General features: G+C 33.6%; 1 protein-coding gene across 1 annotated transcript in view; it reads left to right on the top strand.

The window, feature by feature from the left end:
- LOC142319109 (integral membrane protein 2B) overlaps positions 1–26,320 on the top strand; it is a 75,492-nt gene extending 49,172 nt beyond the window's left edge. Inside the window, exons 3-7 of the mRNA XM_075356030.1 lie at positions 9,009–9,137; positions 11,437–11,601; positions 12,587–12,701; positions 20,032–20,178; positions 24,795–26,320. Of these exons, the coding sequence (XP_075212145.1) occupies positions 9,009–9,137; positions 11,437–11,601; positions 12,587–12,701; positions 20,032–20,178; positions 24,795–24,934 (696 nt within the window). The 3' untranslated portion in view covers positions 24,935–26,320. The remainder of the gene's footprint in view (positions 1–9,008; positions 9,138–11,436; positions 11,602–12,586; positions 12,702–20,031; positions 20,179–24,794) is intronic.
- Positions 26,321–27,348: the final 1,028 nt, after the last annotated feature.

Here is a 27,348-nt window from a genome sequence, read left to right as displayed (position 1 = left end):
GAAATACATATCTATATATGTAATCTACATTCTTCTTCTCATTTATACAATAAGATAGCATCTTCTTAAGTTGAGTGTAATATTCTACGGGTGAAACCCTCCATCAGTTGCATCTCTGGTTAAAAAGAAAAGAAAATATAAATTTATCTGAAAAAATATAATCAGAGCATAAGGAGTTTATCCAGATAATTTTAAAATAGCAATAGTTAACGTTAATATGTTATGGTGTTAGTGAGGTAATGTTAAAAAAAAACAATACTTTTGGTGAGAAGAATAAAATTAAATGGGGTTGAGAAGTCAGAATTAGAGACTTTAATACAAAGTGGACAAGAGAGGAAATTTTAGTGGAATTAAGGCATCCAGGTTATTGAAGAAACCCCACTGGATTGGTCTAGTGGTTTAGTTCGTCTTCACAGATCAGCTGATTTCAAAGTTGAGAGTTCCAATGTTCAAATCATAGTAAATGTGCAGTTACTTTTATATGGATTTGAATACTAGATGGTGGATACCGGTGTTCTTTGGTGGTTGGAGTTCAGTTAACCATACATCTCAGAAATGATCGTCCTGAGACTGTACAAGACTACACTTCCTCTGAAGAAATACCTGACGGTGATAACCGGAGGCTAAACAAAAAAAAAGGTTATTGAAGAAATATAGAGGAGTGTAAACTGAGGTTATATTAAAGGCTAAGATTTAAGCATTGTGTACATTCAAAAATGGCTGATAAAAAGAAATGGAAAATAAGTTATTTTTCTAAATAAAAATGCCCATTTAGTTAGCTTGATTAAAGATATTAATGAATCTACATTAATTTAAGTTGATATTTTCAGTGGTAAATAAAATAGTGAATGATGTTAGACCATCGTGATTATGTATTCTGTCTAATATTTTTTAAACATTACAAATTATGATTCATATTCATTAACTGGAATGTAATATATAGTGCATTAAGCCCGTATGAATGAGATATAAATTATATATTTTTTTAAAAAGCTATTATTTATTTGAAGTGGCCAATACAGAAAAAAGGTTTTTTTTTATTTAAACATATATTACAAACGTCTTGCATTTTATTTATTTATAAAAAAATATACACCAATGTACTTGCAAAAAAAGATATATTGTAAAATAACTGTTAAAAATGATTTTGAGTTTTTTTTATTCTTGTCAGGGAAATAATTCAATTGCTTATCAGTTTGTCAGCTTATTAAGTAAATATTTTATGAAATGAATGTTGATATTTAGCACACATTTATTTGAACAGAACTGTAATTTAATTTTATTAGATTACTTAATTAAAACTGTAATAAGTAATCTGCAAAAGATAAACTTTAATCAGTTACCGAAATGTCAGTGTAATATATTACTTAAAAAAACACACAATTTTTTTTTTTTAATTTCTTTTCTTTCATATTTGTACTTTTAGTAATTCTTATCGTAATATAATGTTACTCATACGGTTTGGTTTTATTCTTACGCATAAAACCTTTTACTTTTTTTAGATAATAAAATAATCCTATATAATTCCTTTAAATTGATTTAATTTTTCTTTTCTTTAATAAACATTATTTTAATTCTTTGAATCCATTTTCCTGAAAAATGCCAGCCATTTTGCAGCAAGCAATTTAAAGATTTTTCATCCCATATTTTAAATAAAAATTCATCATCTTTTTTCTTTTCATAATTAACACTTTTAAAATATAATGCAATAAAAATTTATCATTAGTTTTCTCAATTCTTTCAGATTGTCTTGAAAAATCACGTGAAAAAGATTGCGATAATATAAACCGTGTATCACTTAAAAGCTACAACACCTATGTAAAACATCAATTTTTTATTTATTTTTCTTTTTTTTTACTGCATCTGTAGATGGAAATAACAGCTGTCAGCCTCAGTAAATTAAAAATCAGCATTTACATTTAAATTAAATTTGCTTAACAATATTCAATGTAACATATTTTTTTTTTTGCTACCAAATATGTAAGAAGGTACTACTTAGAATGCAACCCCTTTTTTAATTTTTCACATTGTCAATTTTTCTTTTACCTTCTGCTTTTATGCTGATTTTACTGCATATATAGAAGATTTTATTCCTTTTCAAGCAATGTTTTATTTTTTCAATAAAGACTTAGGTAAAGGCTGCTGATACCCTGAAATTAAATACACACCACTGAAAGTTGGTGTGTAGAATAATTGATTCTGAAGAACAGTTGAAACACATAATTAGTAAATAAATTCTTCAGTTCAAGTATGATTCTTATAATAATAAACTGTGGAATTACGAGAATGAATCAAATTTAAATGTAATTTTGCTATTCTATGCAGCAAGCAGTTCCAAGTTGGATTTTGGAGTGGGGGGTTAATCTTAAGTGTGTTAGAGAAGGGGAACCAGCTTGGTTAGCTCCTCTACTTTGTTCTGACATTAGTACAGTCATGAGTGACTAAGAGCAGATCCATCATCTGTTGCACAACATATAATCATAAAGGTTTTAACTAATGAAGGTGTTAAACCTGTGGATGTTTTAGTATGTTTAAATGTACAGTTTGGAGACACTACACTGTCCCAGAACTGACAGACAATTTAAGAGTGTGTACAAAAGTGTAGAAAACAAAAGACATGATCAACGCCGAAGGTTATTAAAGGTGATTGCTGGTTCATTATTTAAGAAATCATGTTAGAAATGGGTATCAGCTATGGGAGTAATCCATCCATTATCACTGATCATCTTGGCTTTAGACAAATTAGTGCTCAATGGGTTCCAAGGTTTTGACTGAGAGTTAAAAACAGGTCAGGTTAGAGGTCTGTTAGAAACTTCTGAATCTATTTTGGCAAGGGGTCAAATTTTTGTGGTGCATTATCATGTGTGATGAGATATGGGTCCATCATTACACTTTAGTCAAGGCGTGGTGAAAGAAGGATGAGGGCTGCCCAGTGAAGGCCAAAACCCATCTTGTTAGCCGGAAAAGTTCTTGTAATGATTTTTTTTTTACTTGGTGGGAGGGGGGAGGCCCCTCCTACCAAGTTTTACTCATTTTTCTTCACAAGCAACAAACTGTGAATGCAGCTTACTATTGCCAGCTACTACAGAGATGTCATCCTTCTCCAACATCCTTCACACCAGGCCGCACACCATGATTTTGACAAGGAATAAATTGAAAAAATGCACTGGGAAACCCGACCACACTCTATATTCCAGATTTGTCCCCCAGTGACAATTTTTTGTTTGCGCTCTTGAAAGTAAACATGAGGTGAAAAAGTCCAGAGGAAACATTCACAGTATTTACTTTTTCTCTACAGTTAGCAAATTTTTGAAGGATTAAATTGATTGCTCATATTAGCCTGTATATTTTTTAAATGTTATAGTACGTAAAATATTTTGAAAAACTTACACTGAACGACACAAAGCAAAAATTTCCTTGTGTAAATAATATCAAGAGTTTTGGCTGGTAGGCTATTTAGCATGTTCGCTGCAGAATTATTTTAATTCTGAGTGCTGTCACAGAGTGCCATTTTACAGAGTGCTGTCCCGATCTCCGGGGGCTAGAATCGACTTGCATTTAGTGCGACTGGGTTTGACTGAAAATTCACCTCAGTGTGGCTGCTTTTTTTCTGTAATGTGATTTTATTCAATTCTATAAAATTTTACAGCTACAAATAAGCGATTTTAAGGGTTTTTTTTTGTAAATGTTTACTTTCGAGTCGCCAGCGGTATGAAATGTACTGCGGTTATGACACATTACTTTCAATTCCTACTTCTGGGGTAAGAATGCATCATGTTTTTATAACTTTGAACACAAAATAATTCAGTTATTTTCTATTTGTTGTTAGGATTATTTGTTTGAATGATAATCAGTATCTGGTTAGGCGTACTGGTAAAAAAACTGCTTATAGTTCTGATTAATAAATTGCATAATTGCTTATATATGCAATTGTCAGTGACCTTGTATGCTGACAACTTTTACTTTGGTATATTTCTGACAGATAAATTATTAAAACTGAAAATTGCATACTGTGGTACCTTGCAAAGTAATAGAAAAGGTACTTTGAAAAGTAATAGAAAAGTAAAAGTCCCCAATGAAATGAGACATTGAAATTAAAACGTGGGCAAATGTTTGGTCTAGAAAATAAAAAAAATCTTACACTCAGTGAAAAATTATTTTTATTTACAATCATTAGTCTGATGCACTGAATTTTACAGTATAGAATGTTTGAACCCCATCTGTGTTACAAATCTAGAACCTTTTGGATGAGGAATCCTAAATACATTTTATGAATGGAGTGTACAAGGTAATATCCTCGCATTTGTCAGGGATTAGCTTAGTAGTCAATCCTTTTGTGTTTGAGTTGTGGAATGACTGTATCTGAAAGTTTGACACTGGAAAACAGAGTACCCCAGGGAAGTGTCCTTGGTATTACATTGTTGCAGTAGCCATAAATAATGTAACAAACTGCCTGCAAAATCCCATTATGTGTTCCTTTTTTGTAGATGATTTTTGAATTAATGTAGCATATAGAATGTTAACTACAGGTGTGAGGCTGCTTCAAAACACAATAACCCGCTTTGAATTGTGGTGTAAATCTACTGGATTCATGTTTTCCCTGGAAAAAACCAAGTGCATTTGCTTTTCCCAGTTGAGGGAGCATGTTGACCTCAATTGTATTTACATGGTGAACCAGTTGAAGCATGCCCATTGGTTTGATTTCTAGGTATGTTGTTTGACCAGTAACTAACATGGGTAACACATTTGAAGGAGGTGAAGGTAAAATGCTTAAAAATGTTAGATATGCTGAGAGACCCGATGGGGAGCCAGTTTTACCAAGCTCTTGTCCGTTGCCAAATGGACTACAGCTGCGTAGCTTATTCATTGGTGTGAGCCAATGTACTAAAGGTGCTTGATGAAGTCCATCATTCATTTATCTGTCTTGCCACAGGTGCTCTGCTGGATGATAGTGATGAGCCATCTCTTTGTAACAGACTGAAGTAACTGATGTGCTCCTGTGTGGCTCGCATTAAGGTATAACCAGCTCATCTAACCTTTGATGTGGTGTTTGCGAACCAGCATGCTAATCAATACCAGTAACAGCAAAGATCTACTGCTGCGCTAGGCATCAGTGCTCAATGGCTTCTCTCAGTTCTAAGCATACAATTATCTTCAGTCCTTACTGTTGCCCCATGTTATTGGCCCCCTTGGCAGCCTTCTCTCATTAATTACTGCTTTGATATTTGTCAGTATAATAAAAAGAACACAAATTTGGTTATATTGCAAAACAAATTTTATAGTGTTATATAGCATGAATCCTGATATTACAGTTTATATAGACAGCTCTAGAAATGTTAATTCTGTTTGTTGTGGTTGGCAACAGAACATGCATGTTTGGCCTTCCCAGCATCACAGTATTTTCATTGCAAAACTGTATACCATTAATAATGGTAAACAATAATGGTAATATGGTAAACAATAATGGTAAACATTTGGTTAATCAAAAATTTCAACTTATTTGCCCAGATTCCTTGAGTGCCTTACAGGCAATTAGTGACATATACTGTAGACACCCTGTTATTTGTGAGATTCAGTGTGTTATTTTGCAAATGACTAAATGTAACACAATAGTGAGCTTCTGCTGGATCCCCAGCCATATAGGAATTTCAGGCAATGAGCATGCAGACAGTGCAGCAAAAGAGGCTTGTTTTCAGTCTCCTTTTACCAGTTGCGTTGCTTCTAATGATCTTGTTGTTTCCTGAAGTGACTGGGACGCCACTGTGAACAATAAACTTCATCCAGTTAAGAACACTGTTTCACCATGGAGCTCCTCATGCAGAAATAACTGTAGAGAGGAGATTGTCACCTGTTGTTTGTAAATAGGGCACACTAGGCTCACTCACGAATATCTGATGATGCAAATGGATGCACTCCTTTATGCTTGTTGTGACTGCCAACTAATAGTGCACCACATCCTTGTGGATTGTATCTGTTACACAGAATTGCATCATAAATTTAAGCTAGGGGCTAACATGCAAATTATTCTAGGGGTTAATGAAACTAAGTTATCTTATGTTTTACGATTCCTTAGGGCTGTAAGTTTATATTCAGGTATTTGAATTACTGTGTTTCAGCTATTTATATCGTTTGTCGTAAAGCAGATGGTAATTTTATCATTTTAGTATACATTACAGGTTTTTCCATTTTAAAATGGATTTTAATTGTATTTAAAGATGTTTTTGTTGTTAATCGATTTTTAATTGTGTAATTTAAAACTTAATTTTTTTTAAACAAACACATCGTGTCGCCCTGAAAAACCAAAAAAAAGAACCTTTTGGATGAAAGATGAAGATGCTACCATTCTCCTGCAGAGGTTAGGGGAAATAATGATGTAATACTTTACAGTATAAAATTTGAATTTAAATTTAATTACATTTACTCCATTGCACACATTATTTTATGAAAGGAGCATTAAGTGTGTGATGTGTCTTGCAATGTTTTTGACACCTAAGGTATGCAAAAAATCAGATGGAAAATTTGCAGATGTCAATATTCATATGTATGTTCGGTGTTGGCTTCTAAATCACCTTATATCTCCAGAATTACTGGACTAATTTTGACCAAACTTGGTCAGCTCACTTCTATATATGGGGCATTGATGCCATTAAATTTTCAACTTCTGACACCACTAGTACTGCCATAGTCTCTTTTTGATTGTCACCACTAGTACTGCCACACCTGCGCGAATTAAATATGGTTTGCACACATGCTTTTGTTAGAATTATTGAATTAATAAACAAAAAAATATTATATTTAAATAAAATATAAATATTTTAAATTAAGTTGTTTATGTAAGCCGTGCATCAGAAACAACCTACAGTTCTAGGACTTTCTCAGAATCCGGCTTTAGCTGTTTGATGGGAAAGTCCTACAACTGTATTGTCAGCCTTTTTTTGTAATGAAAATATTTTCTTTGTACTTTCTGTAAGAGAAGTTCTTCAGTAATATATGAGACTGTTTTAAAGTAAAGTTTATTTGGAATTTACTGCTATTTACAATGTAAATTGATGGCGCTTATGTAGTTCAGTTATGTTAGTTAATAATTACTGATAATTATTTTAATGGAATTAATAATAGCTGTTAGCAACAATAGTTAGTCATTTTTTTGTTAATTGTTTATTCTCTTCCATTTATGAGTGCTACAATTGGTGATTCTGACAAGTGCGAAATATAAGAAGTAATTGATTTTTCATGGCAAAAAACGATTTTACAGCTAAAATTATCAGAAAATTTGTAACATTTACTGGTTGAATATCAGGAGTGATCCTAAAATAAGAGAGTATTGCATTTCAAGTAGAATGAACTAACATTCATGATGATGAAGAATGCAGTTCCAGCCATAATGAAAAAAATTAGAGATCACCAGATCTTGAGAATACATGGTTACCAAATAATTCTTGTACAACTGTCATTGATTGCCTTGCATGTGCAACATCGCACCATCCTGTTGAAATCAGGTTTTGTGCTGGTGGGAGGAATTGTTCAATGCAGGTGTAAGAAAATATTGTAGCATGTAAACATACCAGTCCCAAGGGACAGTCGTGATCTGCTCCTCATTTTCAAAAAAGTATGGTCTGATGACATCATGTGATGAAACTGCACACCATACCATTACCTTATTGCTCTGTAAAAGGCATTCATGAACTTCATTGGGGTTTTACTTGTTCACGTAACCTGTGAAAATGGGTATGTGCCTCGTCTGACATCCTTAGCTTACCCAGAAATTGTTGCCCTCGTTAATATTTACTGTAATTTTTTGATAGCGGAATTGGTTATTGCACAATCTGTAACTAGTAAGGATGAAATTTTAAGTTGAAATGAAGAAATTTGTGAACACTCTTGGGACAATTTTGCTACAGATACTATTGAATGCCATGGGTTATGTATGACTGAAACATGTACAGCCTTATTGTGTGAAGTGCGAGCATTTCTTGGTTGTCATATAGATTTTTCTTAAAGAGCCAATCCAGTCTCTTTAAAGTTTTTATTGCGTGTTTTGACAGAATATGCCCTAAATTGTAATACCATCAAAATTCCCTCAGTGCAGCTTCCAAACTGTCGTGGTTTTGAAAAAAAGAACATTTTTATGGCAAAAGCATGCTTTTGAAGGTTCCACTGCTCCATGATGACTGAGTGGCAAGGTTGCCTCTGTATAAAGCATGGCTGCCGTTATGCATTTCAAAAGTTCCCATTTTTTTTTTGTGTTGCTTGTATCTTTGTATTTAATAATGTTTTTCCATACTCTAATTTTATTTAACATTCCATTTATTTATGTTTCCAATTTAACCAAATCACAATGCTTTAAGATGTGATTAATCAACCTATTTCATCATACATTTCTTATCTGTCTAATTTATGTAAAACTTTCTCACATTAAGATTTATTTATTGTCCCACTTAATTTAAGCTTAAGCAGTGCTGTAGATTGTAATTACTCTTGAATTTTTCTTCCGTAAAATTTGACACTAAATCAAATACTTTTTCAAAATTTCTAATCAATTTTTTATTAGATTTTTTTTAATGTCTTTTTATCTTTTGGTTATACATATCTTTTGTTTTGATAATAATTTTTCTGGGTATAGGAGGTTTATATAGAAGTAGTTTAGCTGATGCAATGAAGCATTTCATCAGCTAAAAATTGCCACCAGTATGTCTAGTAAATAAAGCTTTTCATATTTGTTTATTGTTCTGCAACTTTATGTTGATATTTGAGTTTATATTAAGGTGGCAAAACCACTGATATTTTATTATAATCCATTTCATAAAATAAAAAGAACAATTGACACTTAGTTTACCATCATATTTCAAGTAATTTGCATAAATGTGTGATGCATGTTCCATTATCTTGCAGTTTGGTAATAACAAATTTTATCAATGTTATTGTTTTAGGTATTATTATTTATCCGTTAATTTTAGTATGAATAAATGTATATACACCATGACTAATTCTTTGTTGTATTTGTTCAGATGCATCGTTTTAGAGGATGGTGCCGCATTCCATATGATGAAGCTGCTACCAATTCAATGTATCATTCCAATGCTTTAGAACAAGATGAAGCATCTGCTCGTTTCGGTGAAGAACTTGGAATTATTGAAGTAAGTAATGATTAGCAAAACCAAATCGCAATCCAGCAAACTCTGATGGTTTTGATAAATTTAACTTTTTATGTGAATTTGGTAACACTAGGTTTAATATCAACTCATGACCACTAAAAATTATTAGTGGTCTGTTATATATTAATCATTTTTCATTTTTTCTCAAAGCCGTTTACACTTCTTAATTATAAGGGTTGGCTGAAATGTTATGCAAAGTCGCTTATAATTTACAAAGGAAACAAATATGGCATAAAAGTGCATTTTATTTGCTACAAAAACTTAAATTTATTTTTCCATGTAGTTGCCATTTACAGTTACACATTTCTCTCATCAGTGAAACCAGTTTTCTCAATCTGTCAATGAAGAATGCTAGTAGTCTTCTCTTGATTCATGACTTCACTGCATCCTTCAGTTCATCATCTGTGGTGAAATTAATATTCATAATATCCCTTTTTAATTATGGAAAGAAGTGAAAATTGCAAGATGCCAAATCTGATAGGGTGCAAAGTGTGGAAGAGGTTCAAATTGCAATTTTATAAAGCCTTAGTGGTTGAACTCATATATATATATGTGTGTGTGTGTGTGTGTGTGTGTGTGTGTGTGTGTGTGTGTGTGTGTGTGTGTGTGTGTGTGTGTGTGTGTGTGTGTGTGTGTGTGTGTGTGTGTGTGTGTGTGTGTGTGTGTGTGTGTGTGTGTGTGTGTGTGTGCGTGTGTGTGTGTGTATGTGTGTGTGGGTGGGTGTAGGTGTGTGTGTCTGTGTGTGTGTGGGTGTGTGTGTGTGTGTGTGTGTGTGTGTGAGAGCATTAATTATCACTTGTAGAATTATCAGCTGATATTTGTTGCAGAATTATACAGTTAGAAGTACATGCATTGTTGGAACACTCTCCCAATGAATTTTTAACATCTGTATGTATCCCACAGAATTTACACTTGATCCAGCTTCCAGGTAGTTTGAAATCCCAGAACAGTCATTTCAATGGCCCAATTGTACTGAAATGTGTCCTACTCATGACGGCCATCCATTTTGAATCAGTTCATCCTCCTATTTTTGGTACTTTTCATCAGTCACAGAAATTGATTGACTACTGCCTATTGTGGTTCTTTCTTAAAATTTGCTTTATTGGCTTCTGATCACAAAATTGTATTGTCTGCCTACTCTAAGTACTTTGATCTACAGTTTCGTGATTATAAATGGCTTGATGAAGAATGTCAGAAGTATTCACTTTTCCCAAAAAATTCAATCACTGCACTTTGTTTTAAATGCATTGATGGAGCAGGTGTACTTGACTCCATAACAATGGCGTCTGACAGAAATGAGACGGCATGGGTTAATAAGTTTTGGAATCTTAGTAGTAGGGAAAAGAAACAGGATTGCAGCATTTATGCTTTTGCATACATACCAGCTGCTTTTTGTATCTACAATATACATATACAGTACAACCCCACTATTACATGGATAAAAAAATCACGGATACATTTATAACGTGGGTAAGAGCATGTCCTCCCAAAAAAGGATAATTGTCATTATGTATAAAAATTTTTAATACTGTAAATATACACAAATGTATCTTTTTCAACTTCCTATAAGTACAGTATTTAGTAATAGATTGTACAGAATAATTACACTAATACATTTAGCTCCATCAAATTACTGCCATTTGATCAAGAAATTATTCAAACTTTTAAAGCCTATTATCAACGAGAGTTAATAATAGCTAAAAGTTGAAGATTTTTTGAAAACCCTTACATTAAAAAATGTTATGTAAATTGCTGGAATTGCATGGAATAATTTAAGCAGTGTGACAATAGCAAATTGCTGGTCAAAATGTACGAATGACCACAAAATTGAGGATATTAATATTTTCACCAACAGTAATGCTGAAGAATTCTCTGCATGTACTGGTCAAAAATTCATTTCTACAAGTTTTAAAAATAAATTGAACATATTGAATTATTACCTAACTATGAGACCATGTTAGGTATTGCTTTAGAGGATGAGATGAATGATTTGTAACGTGTATGAAAATGCCATGCCTGACCAGGATTCAGATTCGGTACCTCCAGATGAAAGACTGAGACGCTACCACTTGCGCCACAGAGGCCAGCTATATTGAATTGTAAAAACCAGTTTTTATTCTTTGCTTACTTGGTATAGTTATTACAGTATAGTCTAAAACCAGTCTCAATCATGTCTTATTCATTATATTGACATTCCATCCATTTCAGTAACATTATTCAGCATTTTTGTGTCATCAACAAAAAAAAAATTAGCAAAATAATTTTGGAAAATTTGTTACAGAAAATCACCAGCAAGTTTTATCCAAATCAACAGAAGGATATGCCTACTGGAAATTATTTCAGAGAAGAATTTGAAATAGATACTGAGGATGAAAACTATGAAAAGATCACAGTTCCTGATTTTATTGGTGAAAGGCGAAGCAGGTTTATTCATGATTTCAACTCTGTAAGTTGTGTCTGATTATAGCTTGTATATTATTATTAAGTATATTTAAATTCTATTAATAAATAGTTTAACAGTGTAGCATATCAGTTTGTAGGGATTATAAAATTATTTAGTTATTACATTACTAATATGTATATTTGTCATTATAATTGCTGTTGTCTGAGGCGTTACCCAAAGATTTACATATATACTTAAACTAATTGTAAAAAGTATGTAATTTACTATTAAATTATACTCTTAAAAAAGTTGAATTTAATACTGGAAAACACTTCGTCATTTACTATTGGAACCCTCTTCATTTAAAGACAACTCCTCTTGAGTTTCCTCCACCATCTCGAATCTTTTACCCTTGAAATTCATTTTATTTTGGGGAATAAGAAACAATCACAAGATCTTGGTTGTGTGAGTAATGTTGAGTTGGGATGACAATTGCATTCATGAGTATATGTATGAGTACTATTGTTTTTTTGTCATTAGTAGATAGGGGACACATTTCTATTTTGTTTAGTGCATTTCAGGTTTTTCCAACAAAATTCATAAACAAGCCCCATATAACAAACCTAAATCTTAATAAACATCATGAATTGTTCGCTGACAATCTTCATGAGATTTACCAGTATTTACATTGGTAAATGCTGCGTGAAGTGGTGCTCTCAGAACATTCATTATTATCCCTAATGAATGTTCTTGCTATATTGAAATTGAAAAATTAAAAACTAGTTGGTTTGAGTCTCATATCATTCGCTTTGAATTTAACTTTCATGCCAGCTATGTTGGCAGTTACAAAACATCATAGACTTAAGCTCACAAAAAATGAATAAATTTCATAGTGATTTGCCATTTTCACTAAAATGTATTAATAATATTCAAGCTCAAAGGTGAAAACTATTTATCCTTCAGTTAGCATAGTATGATTACATTTTAGCAATATTTTTTAATGTGAAGTTTAAAGAAATATGTTGATTGTTCTCTTTTTAAATTTCAGAACAAGACTGGAATCATCGATATTGATGGTAAAAGGTGCTTTGTTATGCCACTGAATCGTTCACAGGTCCTTCCACCAAGAAATTTATTGGATCTAGTCCAGAAAATGTGGAGTGGTAATTAAAATAATGTCTTATTAAATAGTAGTAAATTAAATAATTAGGATTCTTCTCTCTGCATTGTGCACATGAACACTATTCTTATTCTTTAAGACTTTGGGGGTTGGCGTCCCCCACGGGCCTAGCCTCTACAGCTTTTCTTCCCACTACACAGTTAACTGCAGAATACATTTGACTATACCCGTACACGACACCAGGTACACTACTTGAATTACAACATATACATTTCTCGACTACACAACAACATCCAACACAGTTTTCTCTTTCACTTACACTTGGTGGTGTTGCGACATCTTACGAAATGCAACCGTAACCCAAGGTGGGAATTATCGTGCCGATGGGTGAATGGCTCTACGTAGTGAGTCTCGAACGATGTCCTCTGGGCACCAGAGCAAACCCAGTTGTATTTAGCTCTAGCTCCAGTACGCGTGCGCTCTGCTGGAGTGGTGTATTGTATCGTCGGTTCTCGTGGGACCAAAATTTCAGTTCCTACAGCAAATTCTATGATGGTTGGTGGTCCATCTGAAAAACCCACCAATTTAAGTCTGGTGAAAAGGCCTCGGTCAGCTTCATCTGACGAGGATAATTTTGCTACAACCGATGAAGTTGGTGTTAGGTGCAAGAATGTTTGCTTTGTTGTTGTTAGGAATAATCAGGAGGGTGGCTCCCTTCAAAAGGTTTCACCTTTCTTGATTAGTAAATGCATCACAGGATGTATTGGTTCTCCGAAGAACATTAAAAAATTACGTGATGGGACAATTCTGGTGGAGACATATAATGACGAGTAGAGTCGTTGGTCTTTGTTACGTCTGACCAATATGGGCGGCATAATTGTAAGTACGACATGCCACAAGACCCTAAATACCAGCCGAGGCGTGATTTTTTGAAATGAATTTGAGGGAAATTGCTGATGAGCTTAGTACTCAAGGTGTTGTAGAGGTGAAACGTATGATGAAACGGCAGAACAGGACAGAAGAACCGACGCCGTCCCTTACACTGACATTCAGTCTTCCTGTTCCTCCAGAGAGGATTAAAGTGGGTTACCTTTCCGTTCGGGTTCGCCAGTTTCATTCCCAACCCACGGTGGTGTTTCAGGTGCCAAAGGTACAGTCACACTACAACATCTTGCTCGAAGTCGGAGATCTGTACTCGATGTGCTACCGAAGGTCACAGTGACTCTAACTGCGAGGAAAGAGAAAAATGTGCGAACTGCAATGGTTCGCATACGGCTCGCTCCCGGGATTGCCCAACCTTTAAGGAAAAGAGGGCGATTCTCAAGATCTGTACTGAGCAGAAACTACCTTTCCCAGCTGCACGCAGGGAGTATAGGAAGATAGTTTAGCTCATGGAACCTCATTCAACCTGATGTGCCCTTCGCCACCGCTGCGTCAAAACAGACTACTTCACCTGTTCATACTCCACAGTGCGGATCCTACACCGAACTTAAAAAACTCGTTCAGAAGCTTTCTGATCAGGTTACTTCGCTTACAGCCAGTATTTCCGGGCTGACAAGGGTGAGTGAAAAGTCCTGCGTCGCAATAACTGATTCCAACAGTGTGGTCCATACAAAAGTTCCTGCTCCCAAAGTGCTGCTGGTACGGGCAGAGGCTACCACAGCTTCCTGTGGTAGCCTCTGGGATGTCAGTAGCGGCATCCCGTTCTCATAAATATCCTCCGCCGTCACCCCATATACTGGAGGATATGGTTGAGGAACCTCCCGACCCAAAGGCGTCAGAGTTATCTAAGTTGAAGAACACGAAAAAGAAAAATAGAATGACGTACAACTGAATTCTATATGGTTTCCTGAGTATATTTATTATTATATTTTTTATTTTATTTTAATTTTATGAAAATTATTCAGTGGAATGTTAGGGGTATACGGTACCGCATTGAAGCTATTGGAGTACTGGCGCAGATGATCCGATTGTCATGTGTTTCCAGGAAACTCATCTTCTGTGACATGACCCAATTGCACTCAGGGGATACTTTTGTGAGAGATTCGACTGTGTAGTGGACGGTAGAGAGAGTGGTGGAATGGCTATTTTCATGAGGGATGAGGTATCGGCTAGAAGGATTCGACTGACCACTCTCGTTCCTACTGTTGCAGTGAAGATCTCTGTCCCCTTCAAGTTGCATATCTGCAATCTGTATCTCTCGCCGAACACTGAGTTCAGTGCTCTGGATCTCAAACCTCCTCGCACAAATACCATCTCCATCATTAATAGTACAATGCCCACCATGTTTCTTGGGGCTCGACTTTCTGCTCCACTCGGGGAAATATAGTACACAATGTGAGACAGGACTTGGACCTTTGTTTGCTGAATGATGGATCTCCTCATACATTCATGTCTTTATCATCTGGTACTGTGTCTAATATCAATCTCTCCATATGCTCGCCGGCTTTACTCTATCATTTTGATTGGTCTGTTATTGGTTTCGATGTGGACCATGAGATTCGGAGAAGGCCACGGAGGTGGATTGTTGAAAAGGCGAATTGGGATGGGTATCGTAAGGCCTTCCAATCGCAATATGATGTCGGTGCGAACGTCCTTGAGCAACTTTCCTCTCTTACGTCCTTAATACTTGAAACTGCCAGCGAATATGTCCCACAAACATCGGGTAATCTTAAACATCCTTCCGTTCCGTGGTGGAATGATGATTGCAAATTTGCAAATGTACTATTCGGAATCGATGGCAGGCACTACGCATATTAAATAATGACTACAACTGAGAATCTCGATTTGTACCGCAGGGCTAGGGCGGTATGCCGTCGGGTCTTCTTGACCGCTAAGAGGAATTCATGGACGAAATATGTGAACACCATCTCACGTACTACTCCCATGTCTACTGTGTGGAAAAAAATCCATGCAATTTTCAGGTCGCCAGGGCAATCTATTCTCGGTCTCGTCGATGAGGGAGTACTCCTTACATCATTTTCGGCTGTAGCGAAATCTTTCCGCTCGGTGTCTCTCACCATCATATATTAACGACTTTCAGAGGTACAAAGCACAGATGGAAATCTTGGCGTTGAATATTGGTGTTTTGGTTTGTGAATTGAACACTCCATTCTTACTTAAAGAATTGTTGCACACACTTAAGAACTCACGTGACACTTCGCCTGGACCAGACAACGTTTGCCTTTGTATGCTTTCGCAACTTCCTAACTCAGCACTACAACATCTTTTGAGTATTTACAATGGTTTATTCTCCGGACAAGTCTTTCTGACCAGCCGGGCGGTCAGACGCATTAACCAGTACTAAAGGCCTGGTAAAGAGAAAACCCGATCCCTTAAGCTACCGCTCTATTTCTTTAACAAGCGTATTGTGTAAAATAATGGAGAGGATGGTGAACCACAGGCTTGCATGGTACTTGGAGAAACATGGCTTTCTTTCTTCGGAACAGTGTGGTTTCCGACAGGGGAGATCTTCCATTGACCATTTGGTGTCGATGGAGACAGCCATACAAAACGCCTTCCTGAACCGCCAACACCTCGTTGCTATCTTCTTCTATATAAAAAAGGCGTACGACACGGCCTGGCAAAATGGCATTTTTAACACCCTTAGGAGGTGGGGGATCACTGACAATATGCTTGCTTTTATCCGGGGATTCTTGAATCACCAGACGTTTCGTTTTCGTGTAGAAGATTCACTTTCAAACAGTGTTGTCTCGGAAAATGGGGTACCTCAAGGTAGTGTATTAAGTGCTACCTTGTTTTCTGTGGCCATAAACAGCATTACCAATTGTGTGCGGGCTCCTGTCTCTTGTTCTCTTTTCGTTGATGATTTTGTTATTTACGTTGCGAGCCGCTCTACGCCCACTGCGGAGCGACTACTACAGAACACTATATTTCGCCTTGAGGTCAGGAACTACTGCTTTCACATTTTTCACCCGACAAGACGAAATGTGTAGTCTTTTCTCGGCTACGGAACCCTTCTAATCCGCGGGTATTTCTGAACAGAGAGCTTATTGCTGTCTCTACTTACGTCAGGTTTCTGGGTTTACTGTTTGACAGCCATCTTACCTGGATTAAACATGTAAAGGAATTAAGGATAAAATGTTTCAAACTTTTAGATATGATGCGGGTCCTTAGTAACACCAACTGGGGGGCCGATCGGTCATGTATGTTACGTTTTTACTACTCCCTTGTTCGTTCCCGTTTGGATTATGGTTGTGTCGCCTATTCTTCAGCTCGTCAAACTGTATTTAAAATGCTGGACGGTGTCCATCATGCTTTTCTTCGGCTTGCCACATGTGGGTTTAGATCGAGCCCTATCGCAAGCATACTTGTAGACAGTGGCAAGCCATCACTTTGGGATAGACAAGACCAGCTTTTGTTGTCTTATTTTGCCCATCTCAGCGGACAGCCGAATCACCCAGCTTTTGACCCAGTTCTTAAGAATCCTAATTTGAGGGAGTTTGAGGACCGTCCACGTTGTACTGCGCCTGTGGGTGTCTGTACATGACGTCTGCATGAGTGTTGACTCTTCCTCGTTCTTTCCATCATGTCTGTCCTCGAACCCTCCGTGGAGAATAAACCATGTTAATTTTACGTCTGATCTTACAACGTACGATAAGCGTTCCACGCCACCTATTGTTTTCCGGCAGATGTTTCAGTTTCTCCTCGCCACTTGGCAAGGAGAAACTGAAACCTCGTCAAGTGGCGAGTGGTTTCACCTCGAACCCAGGCGTTGTGATATATACTGATGGATCGAAGCATGGCGGTAACATTGGTTGTGCTTTTGTTATCAATGAACAGTCCTATATGTTTGGCCTACCCTCTGATACGAGTGTGTTCACCGCAGAACTACTCGCTGTAGATAGGGCTCTAAGTATCGTTGGCCCTAAATAATTCTTATTTGCAGTGACTTGTACAGTGCTCTCCAGGCGTTGGAAAACCTTTATTCCAAACATCCTGTCGTCATTGACATTTATGATAAAATCGCTGAGTTAAATAAACGCAACAGGGAGGTAGGTTTTTGCTGGATCCCTAGCCACGTTGGAATTCTAGGTAACGAAAGAGCAGATTCTGCTGCCAAGGAAGCATATATTCAGCCTCCTTTCACCACCCGAATTAGTACCTTTGATATAAAACAATCACTGCAAGCAAGGTGGCAAATGACTGGACGGCTACCATCGATAATAAACTCTGACGAATGAAGGATTCAGTGTTGCCATGGGGCTCCTCTACAGAAACTCTCATCGTGAGGAAGTGGTCCTCTGCCGGTTACGGTTGGGACATACGAGGTTCACACACGAATACCTAATGTCAGGAGAAGACCCACCCCTGTGCACACGATGCAACTGCCGCATGACTGTGCATCACATTCTCGTGGACTGCATATGTTATGCGGCGTTGCGTCGTCAGTTTAATATACCCGGAAACATCCGTGATGTCTTGTGCAACGATAGTGGGATTTTGGAACGGGTGTTTCTCTTTTTGCATAGTACCGGGTTACTGCAACGTATTTAATATGCTCATATATGTTTTTCTGTAAGGACAGTTTTTTTAATAATTTTAACCTTTATTTTCAATTTAATTTTTGGTTGTATGTATTTAATTTTACTGTCTGGAGAGGGGATTTTTGCACAACCCATCGGAGTTGGGTTAATTTTATATACTTTCTTTAATCTATTATTTTAACTTTTATATTTTATCAACTTTGTCTGTGGTATTAGTATTGAGCTTTATTTTGCCTTCTTAGCTTGTTTTAGTAAATTTTTATTATATGATTGGTATTACATTTACGCCTTGTATAGTTTATTATTTCGGAGTTATTTTACCCTTTTACTAATAGTTACCGGGCGATGATAACGCCCAGGCGTTTTTTGCCCCAAAAAAAAAAATGTAACTATTATAATTTTTTATTTTTATTTTTACATAATAGTGTTTGATTATGGTAAGTTAATAATTTTGAGTAATGTAGGTTCACCAATACAGGTTAACACCACATCTTAAGCATACTAGTTATAGACACAAATTTACTTAGATGGTACTCTACCAAAATAATATAATTGCAGAAAACGTATGTACCTGTAACTTAATTATTGCGTTATATTAAACGTAGTGTGAAAAGTATATGTGATATGTTAAAACCTTGTTTTTTGAAGCGAATTAAAAAATATGTACTATTATGAATACGATGCAATGTTAGCAGAGCTATATCATTCTTATTATGCTGATATAATTATTGTTCAGACCTTTTTTATTTTATATTCTTGTACTGCAACAAAAGTATTTCAGGAGGGAGGCCTATCTTTACCTGTTAAGTATCTCTCCCAATTTTGGTTTACTATACAGCCACCAGATAGGAAAAAGTCTCTTACAGGTTCTTATGTAGAATGACCCCTCACAAGATATGCGATAACTAAGGACATAGTAACTCAAAGGTTCTCGCATCTTTACAAGTATCAAATATGTGTTTAACCACTACCCATTAAGCCACCTGGGGAGGAAGAGCTCAAGGATAACAAAAAGAGATGGATAGTCAGAAACAGATGATTCACCCTTAGAAGACCATGAAATAATAAACCACACCTAAAGGAATGCTTCAAAGTCCCTTTGGTATTCCTTCCATCCCACCCACAGTTCCTTAGGAGAAAAGGATATCTCGACCCAGTATGATTGAGGATATTACTGATTAAATGCTTAAACAAATTTCTTTTATTCCATGTATTAGAGTTCCAAAAAAAATCAGGCTTATCCATCCCCATAATTGTATGAGACATTATTCAGTAACAGACTGAATGAAGAACTGGTTAGATATTATTTATTTATCCCTATCTCACAGGAGGGTGGCTGTTTTTAATGATTGTACTTTTCTTCATAATTTTTGTTCCATCAGGAAATTTTTTCTGATTAAGTATCAATGATATTTTTCAGTTGAATCAAAGACTCCCTATCATCAGTAGGTGAAGCTGGTTTCTTTATTATTAGTATCCGTCCTCTAGTTTACTAATTTGTATTAAACTTGTTTTCCCAATCTACCATTTACTTGATAAAAATTATTAATTTGCTAATCCAGAAATTGGCAATTCTAAATGTTCTGTTTCCTTATTTTTCAGAAGTTTTTGTAACATATTTCCAAAGTATTATGGTGTAATTTTTTTCAAGTTTAATTATAAAAATAGATTTTGTAATAAGAAAAACTTTGCTTTAGAGAAAATAATTTTCCATGAAAAATAAAGTAGATATTTTACAAGCTGTACATCTGAATCCATATTATAACATGGAGTGGTAGAATGAAGGAGCACTATACTGTAAGTATATTTTATATACTGCTGCCATTTTTCATGTTTATATTAATATGTTGTGTTTTTTTTTTTCAGGATATTATGAAGTAGATACATCAGTTTTACATCAGACAATGCGTGTTACGCTACCTCCAATTCATGATATTAGCCAGATGGGTATTTACATTCAGAAAGAATGTGCTGGATTTCCAGTCTATAAGCTTGAAAAAGTAGTTTCTGGAGGTACTAAAATTTTATCCTAATTTATTATTATTGTTACGTTCAAAATTAATTTTAATTCCTCTTATTAAAAAAAGGTCATTTAGAACTCTATTTTACAGTAATGCTATTTTATTTTAACTAGTCAGTTTTCTAAAATAATTGAATTGTTCAGATAAATGCTAACTATGTATCTCAGTCATTGAAATAAAATGAATCTATTGTTTCAGACACCATTCTGAAATGTAAATTATAAAATTTCTAATAATTCAAATTTATTTTGTGTTAAAGTCAGTCTTTATCCCTAAAGTTTACTTAATTAAATTTTCATCCCTGTTTTTTATTAAATATATTTTTTCAAATATGAGGAGACTTAGATTTGTCACTCAATTTAGATTTATCAACATCACTCAATCCTCTGAGTACTGCGCAGCTGAAAGCAATGGAAAACGACAGTTGCTTTTTTTTTAAGAAAATGAATGTAGCACTCTGCATTTTCATATAACAAAGATGGAGGCGCCTTTCTTGGTAAAATATTCTGGAGGTAAACTAGTCCCTTGTTCGGATCTCTGGGAGGAGGGGTGATCTACTAAGGAAGGGGTCACCAGAAAATTCATTCTACGAGTCAGAGCATGGAATGTTAGAAATCTAAAAAAGGTTGGAAGGTTAGAAAATTTAAAGAGGGAAATGGATAAGATAAATGTAGATGTAGTAGGAATTAGTGAGGTTTGGTAGGAAGAAGAAAACAACTTTTGGTCAGCTGATTTTAGAATAATTAAGTTGGCTTCAAATAATGAGTAGGCAGGAGTAGGTTTCCTAATGAACAAGAAGATAGGGAAGAGAGTAGAGTATTTCAAAATGCATAGTGATAGAATCATTGTAATAAGGATAAAATCAAAACCTAAACCAACAACGATTGTTAACATCTGAATCCGTACAAGCACCCATGATGATGATGATGTAGAGTGTGTATACGAAGAAATTGATGAAGCAATTAAAACACATAAAACGGGGATAAAAATTTAATAATGGTTGGAGATTGGAATGCAAGCGTTAGAAAAGGCAAGGAAGGAAATATAGTGGGTGGGCTGAGCAAAAGGAATGAAAGAGGGGACTGACTTATAGAGTTTTGCACAAAGTATAATTTAGTAATTGCAAACACCCAATTTAAAAATCATAATAGAAGAATATACAGTTGGAAAAAGCCAAGCGATACTGCAAGGTATCAGATAGATTATATCATGGTTAAGCAAAGATTTAGAAATCAACTCGTTGACTGCAAAACTTACCCTGGAGCAGACATTGATAGGGACCATAATTTGGTGATAATGAAATGTAGAATGGGGTTTAAAAACCTGAAGAAAAGGTATCAGATGAATTGGTGGAATTTACAGAAGCGTGAGGAAGAGGAGGTAAAGAAGATTTTTGAGGAGGACATCGCAAGAGGTCTGAGTAAAAAAGATAAGGTAGAAAATTTAGAAGAAGAATGGGAGAATGTTAAAAAGGAAATTCTTAAATCAGCAGAAGCAAACTTAGGCGGAATAAAAAGAACTGGTAGAAAACCTTGGGTTTCAGACGATATATTGCAGCTGATGGATGAACGTAGAAAATAAAAGAATGGTAGTGATGAAGAAAGTAAAAGGAACTATCGGCAATTAAGAAATGCTATAAACAGGAAGTGCAAACTGGCGAAAGAAGAGTGGATTAAAGAAAAGTGTTCAGAAGTGGAAAGAGAAATGAACATTGGTAAAATAGACGGAGCATACAGGAAAGTTAAGGAAAATTTTGGCGTACATAAATTAAAATCTAATAATGTGTTAAACAAAGATGGTACACCAATATATAATACGAAAGGTAAAGTCGATAGATGGGTGGAATATATTGAAGAGTTATACGGAGGAAATGAATTAGAAAATGGTGTTATAGAGGAAGAAGAGAAAGTTGAGGAGGATGAAATGGGAGAAACAATACTGAGATCTGAATTTAAGAGAGCATTAAAAGATTTAAATGGCAGAAAGGCTCCTGGAAGAGACGGATACCTGTAGAATTACTGCGCAGTGCGCAGAGTGGAAGAAGTGTTAAGAGAAGACCAATTTGGTTTCAGGAAAAATATAGGGACAAGGGAAGCAATTTTAGGCCTCAGATTAATAGTAGAAGGAAGATTAAAGAAAAACAAACCAACATACTTGGCGTTTATAGACCTAGAAAAGGCTTTCGATAACGTAGACTGGAATAAAATGTTCAGCATTTTAAAAAAATTAGGGTTCAAATACAGAGATAGAAGAACAATTGCTAACATGTACAGGAACGAAACAGCAATAGTAATAATTGAAGAACATAAGAAAGAAGCCGTAATAAGAAAGGGAGTCTTGACAAGGTTGTTCCCTATCCCCGTCACTTTTTACATAGAACTTGGGAAGTAGAATTACTTAAGGTGGATGAAGCAGGAGCGATATAAAATGCTGAATAGCACAGGTGAAATGAACCTTCAGTCAGAAATATAATTTTACATCAAAAATTAATTTAAACATCAGGAAAAGATTTTTAAAAGTATATGTTTGGAGCGTAGCTTTATATGGAAGTGAAACTTGGACATTCGGAGTACCTGAGGAGAAAAGATTAGACACTTTTGAAATGTGGTACTACAGGAGAATGTTAAAAATTAGATGGGTGGATAAAGTGACAAATGAAGAGGTGTTGTGGCAAATTTATGAAGAAAGAAGCATTTAGAAAAATATAGTTAAAAGGAGAGACAGACTTATAGGCCACATATTAAGGCATCCTGGAATAGTCGCTTTAATATTGGAGGGACAGGTAAAGGAAAAAGTTGTGCAGGCAGGCAACATTTGGAATACGTAAAACAAATTCCAAATGTCGGTATACCCCCCCTACATACTACGTAGGAGGACGGTGGGGGGGTATACCAAAATGAAACGGCTCTCCAAGATAGGGAATCTTGGAGAGCTGCATCAAACCAGTCAAATGACTGAAGACAAAAATAAACGTGTATATCTTTTACAGTTTCTAATTATTATATCAATAAAAAAGTGAAATAATTTCGCTATGAAAAAAGGGAGTTTAGTAAGTTTTTAAAAAAAAAACAATCTGGACCACGTGAACAAACTTTATTTTTCCTTTGAGGTTTTAATCTTCTGCCATCTGTTGGTCATGGTTCTGCTGTTTTTGTTTCCTCTTCTGATTTGAGCCATTTTAAATCTTTTAAACTCAACCTTATTTTTTGAAAGTTTCCCTTTCTAAAATTTCTTCTGTTATTCTGATATCTTGGAAAATCCTTTTCTATCTCTAAAAGCCAATTGTTTTTACTTTTGAAATTATCGAAGAAGTTGAAAGTTTTCTTCATTCATTCTCTTTAAATGACTAAAATAAAATTTCACACTTCTGGCCTAATATTTTTCTTTTGTTTTTCAAAATATTCTCTAGTTTTCCTTAATTATTTAATGTTAAAGTTTCTGTCGCATAATGACTTTCATGTTTTTTATAACTGTGTTGTAATATCTGAACTTTGCTTTGTAAATCAGTTTTTTATTGTAAAGATTTTTGGTTAATTGGAAAGTCATTACCATCATCTCATTTACCCAATTTTCTAAACATATTTTATATAATCCATTTTTCTGGATTATTTCTAGATATTTAATATCTTCCATGACTTTAAGTTTACTGAATTTTCTTTCCATTTCTTGTGGGTGTTTTTTTAGATTTGCCCATTATTTGCATTTTTTCAAATGAAACTTGCTGTCCAGCTCTTTTGGTGATTTCCTTAAAATTTATTTGTTAAGTCTGTGTTTAGGTCATCAGCAAAGATCGCTAGATCTTCTTCAAAAGCAAAATAATCCATTAATATTCCTTTATGTTTTGTTCTGATTCTTGTGATAGTAAGTTTTAGGTTTTCATTTTTTTTTTTGTCATTCAAAAATTACTTTTAAGTAGAAGTGGTAAGAGACTTCTGTTGGTGTTATTTATTTTAATAATTTTTTTTTTATTCTGTAAAATCCAGATAGCAATGAAAATATTTAATTTTTATTTATTAATAAGTGTAACTGTTTACATGTTCAATAAATGCATTTAGAAAGTAGAAACATATATTTCAGATCCTAATATAGAATTTTGGCCAAAATTAGAATGTTTTAGTTTTCATGTGTATAAAATTAAGAAAAACCAACTAATGGCAGTAAGATTGATACTGTTATGATCCCTAGCTAACAAAACAAGCACATACATATAGATTGTTGCAGATATTATTTATTGTTACTGTTTCTTTAATTGTTTGTAAAAGACGTATGTTTGAGGTATCAGAAAAGCAAGTGGATTTACTTTTCCATAAATGAATTTCACAACAATTTGTTTTGGAAGTATAAATTTCTGTTTAAAAAACAAAATGGTAGACAGACTAAGAAAAACTGGATGTACATTTGTAAGAACCTTTTTCTTGTATTGATATTGAGAACACTTTTGAAATACTGGACAGTAATTTTTTATTTACTCTGCACACTTAAATGGTACTGGATATAAATTTTATTACATTAAATTTTGACTTTATTTTCCAGGTTCTTTTAAACCCATCATCTGAAAAGAATTTTTTTTTTTACAAAAACTTAATCAGTTTTTTAAATTTATTACAGTTTTTAAACGCAGCGTTTCTTCAGCCAGGGAAAAGTACACAGTATTCTCAGGAAAAATGACTTCGTTTGATATTTTAAATTTTGGTGAAGTATTAGAATATGAGAAGAAGAAGCTTCAAGTTGTAGATAAGGAGCGCTGAATATGCCTTCTTATTTTTATGTAATATATATATGTACGTATATATATTTGCACTATACTTCTTTATATTCCATAAAATTATACATAAAAGATAAAAATATACAATAATTATAATATGCACGTAAACATTTATTTTGTTGTAAATTTTATTAAAGTATAGATATCTACATATGTGGGTATAAACTTAATATTGTTACTTTTAGTAAGTTAATACAGTGTATCAATTCTTAATGAAATAAGCATTATTTCTAGGAACAATATATTAAGAACAAATCTATGTATTTTTATCATTTACTATTTTATTCAATGAACAAAAAGTTTTTCTTTGTAATTTTTTGTCAAAAATATAACTATAATTAATTTTTTTTAACTTTAGTAGTAGTGGTGTTTTTCAATTAAAAATAAATTAATCATTGTTTAATGATTCTTTAACAATTAAAATTTATGTGAATAGCAGTTTGTTGTTTCTACTTGGTTTTTAAATTGTTAAATAATTTTAAATATTAGATATTGATGAGATTTTTTTTTAATTCTATTTCAGTAAGATAAATTGTTTTGGAAATAGCCAATTAATACTTAAATTAATGTTTAATAACAAATTTTGTGTTCATTATATTAAATAATAAAACATAGTGATTGATTTATTGAAATTAATTTAAAGCGGTGAGGTAGCAGAAATGTATCAAACAGTGAATTTTTATTAACAATTTATTAAATTATAAAAAATTAATCAACTTTCAAAAAAATATTTTAGTTAAGATTTGGTCTAATTTCACATACATCACAAACTTATAACACACATACATCTAATTTCACATACATCACAAAATTTATAACATTTAGACATCTAGAAATAATTTACGAGTAAAAACTTTGTTTTTTATTGTGTGTATTATTGAAATAACATAAAATTGCAATTATTGTTTAGCAATATATTCAAAGCAATAATTTACAGGTACTTTTAATTACTTAATAAGTAATTTTCATAAAATAATGTATAATTTAAAAAAGTGTTTAGTCTTATATGTTTTGCTTATTTTAATTATTCATTCTGTTTTATATACACATATCCTTAGGTTTTAAATGTGCAATTTTCATGTGCAAATTAGTTCCAGTGATTGATTGGAAAAAAGGACAAGTTATAGCAATTTTGGTACAGTTTGAAATACTAAAATGAAAAATCATAGTATATATTTTCTCATTATTTTCTTTATAACATTAATAAGTAAAAGATAATAATAAATTTGCTGCTTTCATAAATGATGATATATAAATGAACATGTTGTTTTGTTTATTAAATAATTAGTATTGTTTGTTTTATTCTATTATTTAATTAAATCTATGTTTTCATGATTATTAGAAATAATAAAAACATATGTTGTTTGTATATATTACTTTTCTCTACTGACCCTTATCTATGCCATCATAATAATAAAAAATTATATAACATAGCTTATAAAGAAATGAATTAGTTTTTTATTTGAAACTGGTGAAATAATTTTTGTGTAATTATTTACTTTTCTAAATCAAACAGATCTAAAATAGACATGTAATGCAGGATATGAGGTCTAGCAAAGCAAGAGCATTAACATAAAATCTTTTAAAAATTTTTTGCTACTGATAAAGATGAAGAAAATCTTTGGATTAGTACCACAACATTCAGTCAAATACTTTAAAGAATAAGTGTACATGGTTTTGTTTTAGTTGATAAAATCAAAAATAAATTATTAATATAACTTTGTATTGGCTAACACATAATCTTTTCCATGTTTACATAGATATTTTAATATATGCATAAAGTTCTCGTTAGTGGTGATTGTTTTGATCATGAGTTAATAAGTACTGAAATTAAATTAAACAAAATTCAAGAAAAAATATAAAATATGGTAGAGAATAAAAATAATGAAGTTAAAATAATATTTCATGTAACAGTAGCTACTAAAGTTATAATTTAGATGATATAATAGAAGATATAGATTATCAGATCATCTACATTTGTTTTCTATATATTTTTAAACATTATTGAACTTCTATAACTAAATTATTAATATTAACCATTAAAACAGAATGGTAAAAGAAGTTTTTATTGCTTATCTTACTTTGCACAGTTGCATTTTAAGACTACTCTTATCATCTGCTATTTACACTTAGAAATTACACATAAAAATATATGCTATTTTGAATAAAATGTACTGCCAAATAATTAAGAATTACTTCTGGTCATTTTTATCAAAACCTGTGGTACTTTTATTTGTGTTTTAAGTAAACAGCTGATGATGCCATCAAAAGTACAACTTTGTTAGTTTATGTAAGTAATATAAGACTTACTTTGTCATTCTGTTAACAATAGTTAGAATTAAAGTACTGACTTGTGATGAAAACAAAGTAAAATTTACTGATCTCAAAGTGTATTTT

Source organism: Lycorma delicatula, chromosome 2, assembly GCF_047948215.1.
Source record: "Lycorma delicatula isolate Av1 chromosome 2, ASM4794821v1, whole genome shotgun sequence".
Lineage (NCBI taxonomy): Eukaryota > Metazoa > Arthropoda > Insecta > Hemiptera > Fulgoridae > Lycorma > Lycorma delicatula.
This window is presented reverse-complemented; position numbering and strand designations above follow the sequence as displayed.